Genomic DNA, 14,907 nt, shown 5'->3' with positions numbered 1-14,907 from the left:
CTCGCAGCCTGGGGGGTCTGGCACCAGGAAGAGGTGACCTTTTCTATTGTTTTCTATTTAATTTATTTCTGCTCTGATTTTATTATTTCATTCCTTCTGTGAACTTTAGGTTGAGTTTGTTCTTGAGGTGTAACATTAGGTTGCTTATTTGAGATCTTTCTTTTTTCTTAAAGTAAACATTTATCACTATTAACTTCTGTCTTAGAACTGTTCTGCATTTCTTAAATTATGGTATGTTGTGTTTCCATTTTTGAAAGTCTCAAGATACTTTTTGATACCCCTTTTGATTTTTTCTTTGACCTGTTGGTTTGTCAGAAGTATGTCATTTAACTTCCACATATTTATGAATTTTCCAATTTTCCTTCTATTATTGATTTCTCATTTTATATCATTGTGGTCAGAAAAGACATTTGATATGATTTCAAGCTTCTTAAATTTGTTAAGAGTTCTTTTGTGGGCTAATATATGATCTATCCTGGACAATGTTCCATGTGCACTTTGAAAGAATGTGTACTCTGTTGCTATTGGATGGACTGTACTGAATGTGTCAGCTAGGTCTATTTGATCTATGGTGTTGTTTAGGTCTGCTGTTTCCTTATTGAATTTCTGTCTGAATGACCTATCCATTGTTAAAACTGGGATATTGAAGTCACCTACTCTTATTGTATATGTCTGTTTCTCCCATTAGTTCTGCTAATATCTGCTATATTTTTAGGTACACTGAAGTATCTAAGTTTGGGTGCATTATATATTTACAATTGTATATCATCTTGATGAATTGACCCCTTTATCATTATGTAGTAACCTTCTTTGTCACTTTTGACAATTTTTGACTTAAAGTCTATCTTGTCTAATTATAATCACTCCTGCTGTCTTTTGGCTACCATTTGCCTGGAATATGTTTTTCCATCCCTTCACTTTCAGTGCATGTGTGTCCTTAAATCTAAAATGAGTCTCTTGTAGGCAGCATATTACTGTTGGATCTGATTTTTTTAATCCATTCAGCCACATTGTATCTTTTGATTGGATAATTTAATCCTTTTACATTTAAAGTAATTATTGATAGGTAAGGATTTAATATTGCCATATTGTTCATTGTTTTCTGGCTGCTTTATAATTCCTTCATTTTCCTTTCTTCCTTTCTTGCTGTCTTCCTTTGTGATTTGATGACCTTTTGTAGTGATATGCTTTGATTCCTTTCTCTTTATTGTTTGTATATCTGCTACAGGTTTTTTATTTGTGGTTACCATGAAGTTTACATTATTCATCTTATAGATATAACAGTCTGTTTTACATTTATAACAACTTAAATTCAACTACATACAAAACCTCCACACTTTAACTTAACTTCTTTCACATTTTATGTTATTAATGTCACAGTTTACATCTTTTATATATGTTGTATCCATTAACACATTATTTTATTTTACCTATAGTTATTTTTAATACTTTTGTCTTTTACTTTTTTTAAAAAAGATTTTTTGTAATGTGGACCAATTTTAAAGTCTTTATTGAATTTGTTACAATATTGCTTCCGTTTTATGTTTTGGTTTTTTGGCCACAAGGCATGTGGAATCTTAGCTCCCCAACCAGAGATTGAACCCACACCCTCTGCATTGGAAGGTGAAGTCTTTAACCACTGGACCGCCAGGGAAGTCCCTATCTTTTACTTTTTACCAGAGTTAAGAATGATTTATCTACCACCATTACAGTATTAGAGTGTTCTGAGTTTGACTATATTCTCACCTTCACTATGTTTCATACTTTCATATTCTTTTCATGTTGTCAGCATACTTTTGTTACAACTCAAAGACATCCCTTTAGCATTTCTTGTAAGACAGGTCTAGTGGTGAAGAGCTCTACAACATTTTTGTTTGTTTGTTTGTTTGTTTTGGTCTTGGAAAGTCCTTATCTCTCCTTCATTTCTGAAGGACAACTTGTAAGGTTCTTAAGTATTCACGGTTGACAGTTTCAGAACTTTGAATATATCATCCCACTCTCTACTGGCCTATAAGGTTTCTGCTGAGGAATCTTGATAGTCTTATGAAGGTTCCTTTGTATGTGGGAATTTTTTTCTCTTGCTGCATTTAAAATCTTTGTCTTTGATTTTAGGTAGTTTTATTATTATGTGTCTTAGAGAAGATCTTTTTGTGTCGAAACTTTTGGGGCACCTATGAGCTTCAGGAACTTGGATGTCCAAATCTCTCCCCACATTTGGGAAATTGACAGCCATGATATCTATAAATAAGCCTTCTGCCTTTTTCTTCCTCTATTCTCCTTGAACTCCAACAATAGTAGATTTTACTGTCAATGGTATCCCATAATTCACATAGGCTTTCTTCACTCTTTTTCATTCTTTTTTCTTTTTTTGCTCCTCTGAATGGAGAATTTCAAATGTACTGTCATCAAGTTCACTGATTCTTTTGCTTGGATGAATCTGCTTTTGAAGCTTTCTGTTGAATTCATCAATTCATTCACTGTGTTCTGCAATGCTAGGATTTCTGTTTGTTCATTTATATGTTTTTAATGTTTTCTGTTTCTTTGCTGAACCTCTCATTTTGTTCATGCATTGTTTTACTAATTTTGTTTAATTGTATATCTGTGTTTTCTTGTAGTTCACAGACTTTCTTTATGAAGATTATTCTGAATAATTTGTCAGGTAGTTCATAGATCTTCATTTCTTTAGGGTCATTTATTGGAGCTTTATTAGTTTCCTTTGATGGTGTCATGTTTCATTGATTATTGGTAATTCTTCTGGCCTTGCATGTTTCATTGATTATTCATAATTCTTCTGACCTTGCATTATTGTCTGCACATTTGAAGAAGTAGGAACCTCTTTCAGTCTTTACAGACTGGGCTTAGGCCAGAAAAGCCCTTCACCAGTCAGCTTGTCCAGAGATTGTGGGTGAATTGTCTGGTAGATTCTGAGGATGAGCTTGATCCTCAGGTGGGAAGGTCTGCTGCCTGGGTCAGTGTCTGGGCTGGACTAGTGCTTGGGTCTACAGAGGTAGGCTGGCATTTGGGTCCATGGGGTGGACCTGGCCCCTGAAGTGCTGGTGGTGGGCCTGGATTCTGATGCCCACAGGAGTTGGCCTATAGCCTTGGAGTACAGGTGCTGTCCTGAAGGTTGGATTCATGAGGTGTAGCCTGACAGTGGGGCTGGCCATGTGCCTGGGTCCTCGGGAGCCAACCTGGAGGCTGGGGCAAGCCAGGAGCCTGAGTCTATAGGAACCAATCTGGAGTCTGTGTCCTTGGAGCCCAACCCAGCACCAGGGCAGGCAAAGAGCCTGGGTCTATGGGAGCTGGCCTTGCACTGGAGTGAGGCAGGAGCCTGGATCTGCAGGAGACTGCTTTGAGCCTGGGGCCTCAGGGACTGGCTTGGCACTGGGGCAAGGCAGGAGTCTTGGTCCATGGGAGCTCACCTGAAGGCTGGGTTTGCAGACGCTTTGCTAGTAGGGTAATACGAGCTTCATAAAATGAATTGGGAAGTATTCCGTCTTTTACTGTGTTCTAGAAGAGATTATATAAAATCAGCATTAATTCTTTAAATGTTTGGTAGAATTCTTCAGTGAATCTGTCTGGGCCTGGAAAATTTTCCTTGTAGGGAGATCTTTAAAATTAAAAATCCAGTTTTCTTTAAAGTATGGGACTATTCAAATCATCTGTTTCATACTGAATGGACTGTGGAAGTTGGTTTTTTGAGGAATTGTTCTGTTTCATTTGAGTTGTCAAATTTGTGTGCGTGAAGTTATTCATACTACTCCCTTGTTCCCTTTTGATGTCTATGCAGTTCAAAATTATACCCACTGTTTCACTTCTAATATTGGTAAGTTGTGTCTTCTCTTTTTTATTCTTTGCCAGTTTTGCTAGAGTTTTGTCAATTTTACTGATCTTTCAAGGAAGCAGATTTTGTTTCATTGATTTTCTCCATTGTTTTCTGTTTTCAGTTTAATTGATTTCTGCTCTTATCTTTATTATTTCTTTCCTTCTGCTTGCTTTGGGTTATTTTACTTTTCTTTTTCAAGGTTTTCTAAGTTTTTGAAGTAAGATCTTAGATTATTAATTTGAGACGTTTCTTCTCTAACGTATGCATTTATTGCAACAATTTTTTCAATACTGCTTTAACCATGTACCACAAATTTTGGTATGTTGTATTTTCATTTTCATTCACTGCAATGTATTTTTTTAATTTCACTTGAGACTTTTCTTTGGCCCATGAATTATTTAGGAGTGTAGTTTTAGTGTTTAGTGAGTTTCCTCTTATCTTTCTGTTATCAGTACCTAATAAGATTCCATTGTGGTTGACAAACATATTCTGTATGATTTCAATTATTTTAAATTTGTTGAAGCTTGTTTTATCATTTAGTTTATGGTCTATTTTGGGCACTTAAAAAGAAAGATCTTCTGCTGTTGTTGAATGGAGTGTTCTATAAATGTGGTTTGGTACCTGTTGGTTGATGGTGTTGAGTTCTTCTGTAACCTCACTAACATTCTGTCTAATTTTTCTTTCAATTATAGAGAGAAAGGTGTCAAAATATCCAGCTATAAATGTGGATTTGTCTAAAACTGAAAAGTTCTGTCAGTATTTGTTTCAAACATTTTGAAACTTTCTTGTTTGGCACATACACTTTTAGGATTGTTATGTCATCTTGTTGAATTGAACATTTTATCATTATGTAATATGCCTTTGTCTCTGGTAATTTTCTTTTCTCTGAAGTCTACTTTATCTGACATTAACATAACCATTCCTGTCTTTATTGATTAATATTTGTATTATATATATTTATCCATACTTTTCTTTTCAACCTATTTATATAATTTTATTTCAAGTGAGCATCTTACAGGCAGGATATAGTTGGGTCATGTTCTTAATCCACTTTACCAATTCTGTCTTTTAACTTCTGTATTTAGGCCATTTATATTTAATGTAATTAATTATTTATATGTTAGGACTTATGTTTTTCAATTTTCTTTCTTATTTTCCTGATGTCCTGAGGGTTACTTGAAAGTTTTTTTACAATTCCACTTTTATCTAGTGGAATTGAGTATATCACTTTTGAGTATATCACTTTGAGTGTATCACTTCATATGGCTTTGTTATTGATTGCTCTAGATGTTTCATTATACATACATAACTTATGACAGTCCAATAGTGTTTTTTTTACCAGTTTGCGTGAAGCATAGAAATCTTACTTCCCTTCATATCCCTTTACCCTATCCACATATAATGGTCTTAAATATTTTCACTACATACATTTAGAACCATATCAGCCAGTGCTTCAAAAATCAAACGTAATTTTGAAAACCAAAGAGGAGAAGTCTATTATATTTACCAGTATTTTTGCTTACTGTGTTCTTTTTTCTTCCTAATGTACCAGGATTCCTTCTTTTATTATTTTCTTTCTGTTTAGAAAACTTCCTTTAACCATTCTCTTAAGGTAGGTTGTGTAGGTTGCATCATTTTACATTCCCACCAGTAGTGCACAAGGGTTCCTCCAATTTCTCCACATCATCTTCGCTAATACTTGTTATTTTCTGGGGTTTCTTAAAATAGTAGTCATCACAGTAGATGTGAAATGATATATCACTGTGTTTTAGGTTTGTATTTCTCTAATGATTAGTGATATTGAACATCTTTTTATATGTTTGTTGGTCATTTGTATATCATCTTTGGAGAAATGTCTAAATCCTTTGCTCACTTTTAATCAGGTTATTTGTCTTGTCATTGAGTTGCAGGAGTTTTCTAAAATATATTTTAGATATTAACCCCTTATCAGATCTATGATTTGAAAATATTGCAAATATTTTCTCCCATTCCATAAGTTGCCTTTTCATTCTGTTCATTGTGTCCTTCAATGCATAGTTTCTAAGTTTGATATAGTCCCACAAAAGGGGCTTACTTTAAAAAGTAGTACACTTAAAGCAATTTCCCACCTCCACTCTTTTCTCTCTCCCCAGCTTATTTTAAATTTGAGCTTCTTAATCTCTACAGGCCAAATAACTGAAAGAAATTTCACCTAGTTCACTTTTTTTAGAAGGCATTAAATCTCCATGGTTTCTGATTGTCATAGTATTGTAATAGAGTAAAATTTCCATCAGTTGTGCATATCTTTGCCTATTTTTGTTTTAATGTAGCTGTAAGGTATATCTTTTATTCACTTAATATGAATGCAGGAGTTACTAACCAAAAAATAATAGCTTTAACATTGGACAATTGCTCTGGCAGCTTTATGTCTGGATGGGAAGGTAAATCCTAACCTTGATCTTTTATGTACCACTGGTAGGTAATATTCCTGTGTATTATTTCATGGAAGTGTGCCTATATAGTCTATTTTCCACTATTCTCCAGGCTTATCTTCTCTGTTGATTTGATTTCTCCCATGGTGATTTTATAGGAATGGCTCACATTATTTGAGCCATTTTTGGATTGTACTTAAAGCTGACTATTATTATCTGGATTCTATTGTGTTTTTTTCTAACCATTGCTATATTTCTGCAACCCAGATTGCCAATAATTTTTCCAAATAGTAGTCTTTCAATCTGAATACCAAATAGTAATGCCATTTGTTACTGCCCAGGAATTAGCTATTACCAAATATTATGTGAAAATTTACATGGATATAATAGTAGCCCCCAAGTTCACTACCCAGCAAGCTATCCCAGAAGTCATGGAACAGAATGGCTCACAGATCAATTTAAGGTATTTGAGGCACATCTTTATTAAATCAATTAAAATACACAACAAAAAGCAGGGGGAAAGAGATGGGTAACACACTTTGGATAAGGTACAAGAGGGGTGGAAGGATCTCATTACCTGAGTTATACAAGTTCATATATCCTCTCTCTCCCTCTCTGCAGTATCAGCATTCTCCACTGATTGTGTGATTTTGAGAACCAGAGTTGAGGTCTGTCCAAGAGCAATCAACAGATACAAGACACCTGTGTCAGTGGCATACACTTGCTCCAATCAGAGAGATGCAGAGGGGCATATATGCCTGACCACAGCTCTAACTCATCAGTTAGCCTGATAAGCTACTCTGGATTTTATTTATGTCTTTTAATTAGAGTATACAAAGGATCAGAATGGGTGTCAACAGTAGGTGGCCCAATTAAGATGTCAAAAATATAAAGTGCTTCAAGTGTGCCGCATGAATATTTAATATCTATTTGGCCCTTCTTTCTCTTCCTAACTATGTTTAACGCTCATATGCTCTATTTACTTTATCTATGTCTATCATAACATGTTTCACAAACTACTTGCTTCTATAGCTTGTTTCATGTATCCTCCTCATATCATAATCCTTCTCTCTTTAGTTTCATATAGCCTCCTTTGGTTTTCTTATTTTCTATAGCAGAATTGAATATTTATAAACAATAGAGCTAACACACATTATAGAAAACAACCATTAAGAAGGATGAAACATCTCTCTATATATATATATTGACTGGAAGCATCCCCAAGATACAGTTAGTGAATAAAGCAAGCAAAGAGAATTGAGTATAGTATGTTGCCATTTGAATGGAAAAAAGTGTATATGCTTTTGTATTTGGTAGTATTTCTCTGAAAGGATATAGAAGAAACTGATAATGGTAATTTCCTCTCAGGAGGGTAATTAGATGGAATGTATATCCTTTTGAGCTTTTTCAGTTTTATAAGACATGTACATATTGTCTATTGAAAAATTAACTGATTATTTTTTAAATTTACTTATAAAAATACTAAATAATTTTTCTTTTTCTATACGTAGGTATCAGAATGGCAGCACAACTCAACTTACCAGATAATACAGATGAATGGACAAAAGAGGATGTAAATCGGTGGTTAGAAAGTCAAAAAATTGACCAAAAACACAGGGAAATTTTGACTGCACAAGATGTGGATGGCACAAACTTGAAGTACTTAACTACAGATCACCTTGTTGCTATGGGCATAACATTTGGACCAGCTATCCAAATAGAACATCTCTTCAAAGAGTTGCTGGAAACATCCTCTGGAGATCCTTTTCAGACAAGTAAGAGGGGGAAAGGCAGTAAAAATGTTCCTAAAAAACAGGAGAACAATGGAGAAACTTCAGAGCAAAAACAAAAGGAGAAAGAGAAATCAGACATGGTTAATGACTCTACAATGAGTACAGTTACTAAAGGTTCTAAGTCACTAAAACATGAGTTCATGAACGATGAAATAGATGACACAAAGGAAGAGCAGCCATCCATAGAACCAACATGTGTATCATACCCTTTTGATGAATTCAGTGATCCATATCGTTACAAATTAAATTTTAATCTACAGCCTGAAACAGGACCACTCAATCTCATTGATCCAATACATGAATTCAAATGCTTCACAAATACAGGAACAGCCACAGAAGAGGATGTTAAGATGAAATTTAGCAATGAGGTTTTCCGGTTTGCTTCAGCTTGTATGAATTCACGTACCAATGGCACTATTCATTTTGGAGTCAAGGACAAACCCCATGGAAAAATTGTTGGCGTGGAAGTCACCACTGTCACCAAGGAAGCCCTCATTGACCACTTCAATCTGATGATCCACAAATATTTTGAAGACCATCAGGTCCAAAAAGCAAAGAATTGCATTCGAGAGCCAAGATTTGTAGAAGTTTTAATGCCAAATAGTATTCCATCTGACAGATTTGTTATTGAAGTGGATGTTGTTCCAAAATATTCTGAATGTGAACATGATTATTTCCAGATTAAAATGCAAAATTTCAGCAAGAAGACATGGACACAAAGTCCAAAATTCTCAGTCTTTGTGCGCGATGGGGCCAGTTCTAAGGACATCATGAAAAATAATGCATATTTCACATCATTTAAATTAGATTTAAAAAGACTGGCAGAATCTAGGAAAGAAGCAGAAGAAAAATGCAGAGTAAAAACAAATAAAAAAGAGAGTGAGGGACCAAAGCTTGTTAAACTTTTGACAGGAAATCAGGATTTGTTAGATAATTCCTACTATGAATGGTACATTCTTGTAATAAATAAATGCCATCCAACTCAAATAAAACACTTAGATTTCCTAAAGGAAATTAAATGGTTTGCTGTGTTGGAGTTTGATCCTGAATCTGTGAGCAAGGGTGTGGTCAAAGCTTACAAAGAAACCCGAGTAGCAAACCTTCACTTCCCAAGTTTATATGTGGAAGGGAAAACTACAAATGAGAAGATTACTAGTCTAAATCTTTATCAACAACTCAGCTGGATTTTCTGCAATGGCAGGTTAGACCTTGACAGTGAAAAATATAAACCCTTAGATCCAAGTTTCTGGCAAAGAGAAAAAGCGTCTGAAGTCAGGAAACTGATTTCATTTCTTACACAAGAAGACATAATGCCAAGAGGGAAGTTTTTGGTGGTATTTCTATTACTCTCCTCTGTGGATGACCCAAGAGACCCCCTCATTGAGACCTTCTGTGCTTTCTACCAAGATCTCAAAGGAATGGAAAACATATTGTGTATTTGCACACATCCACGCATATGTCAGGGATGGAAAGATCTACTTGAAGCAAGATTAACAAAACAGCAAGATGAATTATCAAGCCAATGTGTTTCTGCTTTAAGTCTTGAAGAGATAAATGGAACTATTCTTAAGCTAAAATCTGTGACTCAATCTTCAAAGAGATTTTTACCATCTATTGGTTCATCTACTGTCCTTCTGAAAAAAGAAGAAGATATCATGACTGCTCTGGAAATTCTCTGTGAAAATGAATGTGAAGGTACACTCTTAGAGAAGGACAAAAAAAAATTACTTGAATTCAAAGCATCAAAAGAGGAAGACTTCTATCGAGGTGGCAAAGTATCATGGTGGAACTTCTACTTTTCTTCTGAAAACTATTCTTCCCCTTTTGTCAAAAGGGATAAATATGAAATACTTGAAGAAATTATTCAAAACTGGGCAGATTCTTCTAAGCCAACATGTGTCAAAATTATTCATCTGTTTCATCATCCAGGCTGTGGTGGGACTACCTTGGCCATGCATATTCTCTGGGAGCTAAGGAAGAAATTCAGATGTGCTGTGCTGAAAAACAAGACAGTGGATTTTTCTGAAATTGGAGAACAAGTGACTAATTTAATAACCTATGGGACAACAAATAATCAGGAATACTTACCTGTACTACTGCTTGTTGATGATTTTGAAGAACAAGATAATGTCTATCTTCTGCGGGCCTCTATTCAGACAGCTGTAGCTAATAGGTATATTCGATATGAGAGACCTCTAGTGATCATCCTAAATTGCAGGAGATCACAGAATCCTGAAAAAAGTGCAAAGATCTCAGACAGTATTGCCCTAATACAAAAACTATCTCCCAAAGAACAGAGAGCTTTTGAGCTTAAACTGAAAGAAATTGAAGAGCAACATAAAAACTTTAAAGATTTTTATTCCTTCATGATTATGAAAACCAACTTTAATAAAACGTACATAGAAAATGTGGTCAGGAATATTCTGAAAGGACAAAATACTTCCACCAAGGAAGCAAAGCTCTTTTCTTTTCTGGCTCTTCTTAATTCATATGTGCCTGATACCACCATTTCACTATCACAGTGTGAAAAGTTCTTAGGAATCACAAACAAGAAAGCTTTCTGGGGAACAGAAAAGCTTGAAGACAAGATGGGCACCTACTCTACAATTCTAATAAAAACAGAGGTGGTAGAATGTGGGAACTACTGTGGAGTACGCATTATTCACCCTTTGATTGCCATTCGCTCATTGGAAGAATTGAAGATAAGCTATGACTTAGATAAAAGTCAAATTATGCTGGCTATGCTAACAGAAAATGTGTTCTATGATACTGGTATAGGAAAAAGCAAATTTTTAGAAGATATGCAAACACTGCTGCTCACAAGACAGCGCAACGAACATGAAGGTGAAACAGGAACTTGGTTTTCCCCATTCATTGAAGCATTACATAAAGATGAAGGGAATGAGGCAGTTAAAAAGGTATTACTTGAAGGTATTCGTCAGTTCAACTCAAATGCATTCATTTGCCAAGCCTTGACAAGACATTTCTACATTAAAGAGAAGGACTTTAACAATGCTCTACGTTGGGCAAATAAAGCAAAAATGATAGAACCTGACAATTCTTATATCTCAGACACACTGGGTCAAGTGTACAAAAGTAAAATTAGATGGTGGTTAGAGGATAATGGAAGAAACAGGAACATTTCAGTTGATGAGCTATCTGATCTTTTGGATTTAGCAGTGCATGCCTCAAATGCATTCAAAGAATCTCAACAGCAAAGTGAGGATAGAGAGTATGAAGCAAAGGAAAGATTTTATCAGAAGTCGAAAAGGCGGTATGATACTTACAATATAGCTGGGTATCAAGGGGAGATAGAAGTTGGGCTCTACACAATCCAGATTCTCCAGCTCATTCCTTTTTTTGACAATAAAAGTGAACTATCTAAAAGAGATATGATCAATTTTATATCAGGAAATAATGATATTCCTGGAGATCCGAGCAATGAATTTAAAGTAGTCCTCAAGAACTTTATTCCTTATCTAACCAATTTGAAATTTTCTTTGAAAAAGTCCTTTGATTTTTTTGATGATTACTTTGTCCTTCTAAAACCCAGGAACAATATTAAGCAAAATGAAGAGGCCAAAACTCGGAAGAGGGTGGCTGGATGTTTTAAGAAGTATGCAGATATATTCGGTCCCTCAGAGGAATCACAGAACAAAGATCTTGGACCAAAGCTTAGTTTGCCACTTCAAGTAGAGGTGTATCGGAGAAGCCTAGAAGTTCTAAAAGCAGACAAGTTTTCTGGGCTCTTGGAATATCTTATCAAAACTCAAGAAGATGCTATACGCACCATGGAAGATATAATTAACAAATATACTTTTCTCTTTGAGCAGTGCACTGTCAGAATCCTGCCAAGGGAAAAGCAAAATTTCATTTTGGCCAACATCATTCTCCACTGTATTAAACCTACCTCCAAAATAGTGAAGCCAATTAAAAAACTGAAAGATCAGCTTCGAGAAGTCTTGCAACAAGTAGGAATGAATTATCGATTTTCAGAACCTTATTTCCTAGCCTCCCTGTTATTCTGGCCAGGAAACCAACAACTAGATCAAGATTCTAAACAAATGGAAAAGTATGCTCGGTCACTGGAAAATTCTTTCAGGGGGCAATATAAGCATATGTATCGTACAAAGCAACCAATTGCATATTTCTTTCTTGGGAAAGGTAACAATATGAACAGACTTGTTCACAAAGGAAAAATCGATCAATGTTTTAGAAAGACAGCTGATATTAATTCCTTGTGGCAGAGTGGAGATGTATGGAAGGAGGAAAAAGTCCGAGAACTTTTGCTTCGGTTAAAGGGAAGAGCTGAAAATAATTGTTTATACATAGAATATGGAATAAATGAAAAAGTCACAATACCCATCACACCTGCTTTTCTTGGTCAACTTAGAAGTGGTAGAAGCATAGAAAAAGTATCTTTTTACCTGGGGTTTTCCCTTGGAGGCCCACTTGCTTATGACATTGAGGTTATTTAAGAGTTTGATCTTCTCCCTCCAGGAATGTGGACGCAAAAGCACTTAATTTTTTTAGACCCAAGATCTATACTTTAAATTGGCAAATTTATAGATACAGCCTCTGACTTTTCAGCCCTGTACATACAATATTTATATTTCCTCTTAAGCATGTTGTGAGTCTCAAATAGACTGTGTTGGAAAAGGAAGGAATGAGAGATGTGGAAACTATCAAATATCTACCTTGGCTTGGACAACACCATCAAGGGCAAAATAAGGAGCTATGGATGGAATTAGGAGCGGTGAATGTAATCATTCAGCCACACAGAATCCTACCACTTCCCTCAATTAACCAACCAAGGCATGGATTGAGGAAGACTGTCTACTTTCTTCTTAAATGTGAAAATTTTTCAGAATTGAAAAACAATAGTTATGGTACCAAGACGTTACAATATCTGGGAAACCGTCTCACAAAAACAGATGAAAACTCTCAACATAAACATTTATTCCTACCAGGCAGACCAGAAAGGTACCATGTACTTGGCACTGAAGGGTCTTTCAAAGGAGAGGACCAACCAGTTCTCTGAAGGTCATACCCATAGAGGTCTGCAGATCTTACCAAAGTAAGTAGGCTGGAGAATTAGGCTTCCTTTTCATGCAGTAGCAGGCAGTTGAGCAAAAATGAATTTTGTTTCTACAGCTGACAAACTCATAGACCTCCAAACAAACAAAAATACACCAGAATTCCAAAGCTAATGAATAAAAAGGACTCTTGTGAAAAGACTAATGAGTCTCCAGTCCAGGGGATCCCAGTGTTCTAGCATGTATACATATAGCCTATGCACAACCAGTGAGAGGTAATCAAAATGTAATTTTTCCTAATAAAATTATGGATATGGGAAATCATCAGTGGTTGCTAAAACTGATAAAAAGCTGATAAAGAACTATAACAGATGAATCAAACTGTCCTAAATCCTGATCAATATTAGCATTGCTGAGAGAGAACCAGACATCATGGGCCTGGAAGTCCTGTAGGAGTGCACACAACACCTGTGAGAGTCTCACCAAATAATTGAAACTGAATCTGATCAAGCCTCTGGATCCTACTTCCAAGTTAAAGGAAATACAGACATTGGATATGCTTCAAAGTAATTCTGTGTATGGGGTATGGGGATGGTGAAAGGAGAGTAGATGGGCAGTATAGTTGCAACAAGATTCGACAGGAGTTAATAATTGCTGCATTATGAGGACATGGGAGTTCATCAGACTCTTCTCTCTTCTTTGGACTGTGCTTTTGAAGTTTTCTGTTATAAAATATTTATAAAACAAAACAAACAAGAAATGCTATTTGTTTTGTCTTTACAATCCCATTCAAATTTTTTCACTGGAGGAGGTTTTTCCTTTGCTCCTGCATGAAATTTCAGCTTCATAACTTACCAATTCACTCTTGGCATAAAAAAATCCTCTGCTCAAACACAGCCTCAATTTAGAGATGAGAATGTCCAGTTGCATTTTTTTCTCTGGGGCCACTTCCCACTCTGCTCCAGGTTTCGTTCTACTCTAAAGAGAATGGTCTCTGTTGGAGTCCTCTTACCTTCCCAGGTGATCCTTTTGAACTCAAATTAAACCAGCTTAGGCAGATGCTCTCTCCCCCATGATCTACCTGGGGTGCGTGAGAAACACTCATGGATGTTTGTTCTACCATTGGTAGGGAGTGCAGCTAACGTCGAGTCTTGGGAACAACATGACCCATAAAGTCAAGAGGATGCATCAAGCACTGCACGTGGTCCTCTTGAAGCCCCCCTCTCTAGGCTCAGGATGAGGTTCTCATGGTGGTTGGGAGAACTTTCACCAAAAGAACCTCTTCATAAACCCTCTCTTCCTCAGTGCCAGCAGTGGGCAAACTACAGCTCGTAGACCAAATGCAGCCTGTCTTTTACTTTTAAATACAGTTTTATTGGAACACAGCCACACTCATTTTTGTAAGTATTGGCTTTGGCTGCTTTTGCATTGCAACAGAGTTGAGTAGTTGCAACAGAGACCATACAGCCACAAACCTAAAATATTTACCATCTGGCTCTTTACAGAAAAAGGTTGCCAACCCCTGCTTTATGCTATCAATGCTTTTATGTCTTTATTGTAGGTCAATTGTTTCTTGGACATTTACTTTGAAAGTACACATTTTGGTGTATCACCTAACTTTGGTATTTCTATCATTTTAGGGCCAAAGTTAAAATTTAACAACATTTTGTCTCACTGAATCTGTTTTTCACAGATAAATCTGATTATTCTTCAGGCAGGGGCTCTGTCTGTATGCCTTACTTGTCCACCCTCAGAAAGTCAGAGCCCCAGGCCAGCCCCATGCTACTGCCTCTCCCTGTTTTGGAATTGGGAGGTGGCCCTGCCAGTGCATCTCTCCCTTG

General features: G+C 36.1%; 1 protein-coding gene across 11 annotated transcripts in view; it reads left to right on the top strand.

The window, feature by feature from the left end:
- LOC111180960 (sterile alpha motif domain-containing protein 9-like) overlaps positions 1-13,826 on the top strand; it is a 47,707-nt gene extending 33,881 nt beyond the window's left edge. For 10 of the 11 annotated variants that reach the window (XM_089917639.1, XM_089917640.1, XM_022585889.3 and 7 more), the window contains one exon: positions 7,749-13,826. In XM_089917639.1, coding sequence (XP_089773765.1) covers positions 7,749-12,508 — 4,760 coding nt within the window. In that variant the 3' untranslated portion in view covers positions 12,509-13,826. Of the gene's footprint in view, positions 1-8; positions 34-7,748 lie in introns of those variants that run through there. The other variant, XM_022585940.3, reaches the window with a different exon arrangement.
- The last annotated feature ends 1,081 nt before the right edge of the window (positions 13,827-14,907 follow it).

This window comes from Delphinapterus leucas, chromosome 9 (genome assembly GCF_059928025.1).
Source record: "Delphinapterus leucas isolate spDelLeu-1000000601 "Yukka" chromosome 9, BTC_Dleu_Yukka2, whole genome shotgun sequence".
NCBI lineage: Eukaryota > Metazoa > Chordata > Mammalia > Artiodactyla > Monodontidae > Delphinapterus > Delphinapterus leucas.
The sequence above is the reverse complement of the archived record's forward strand: the minus strand, read 5'-3'. Positions and strand labels throughout refer to the sequence as shown.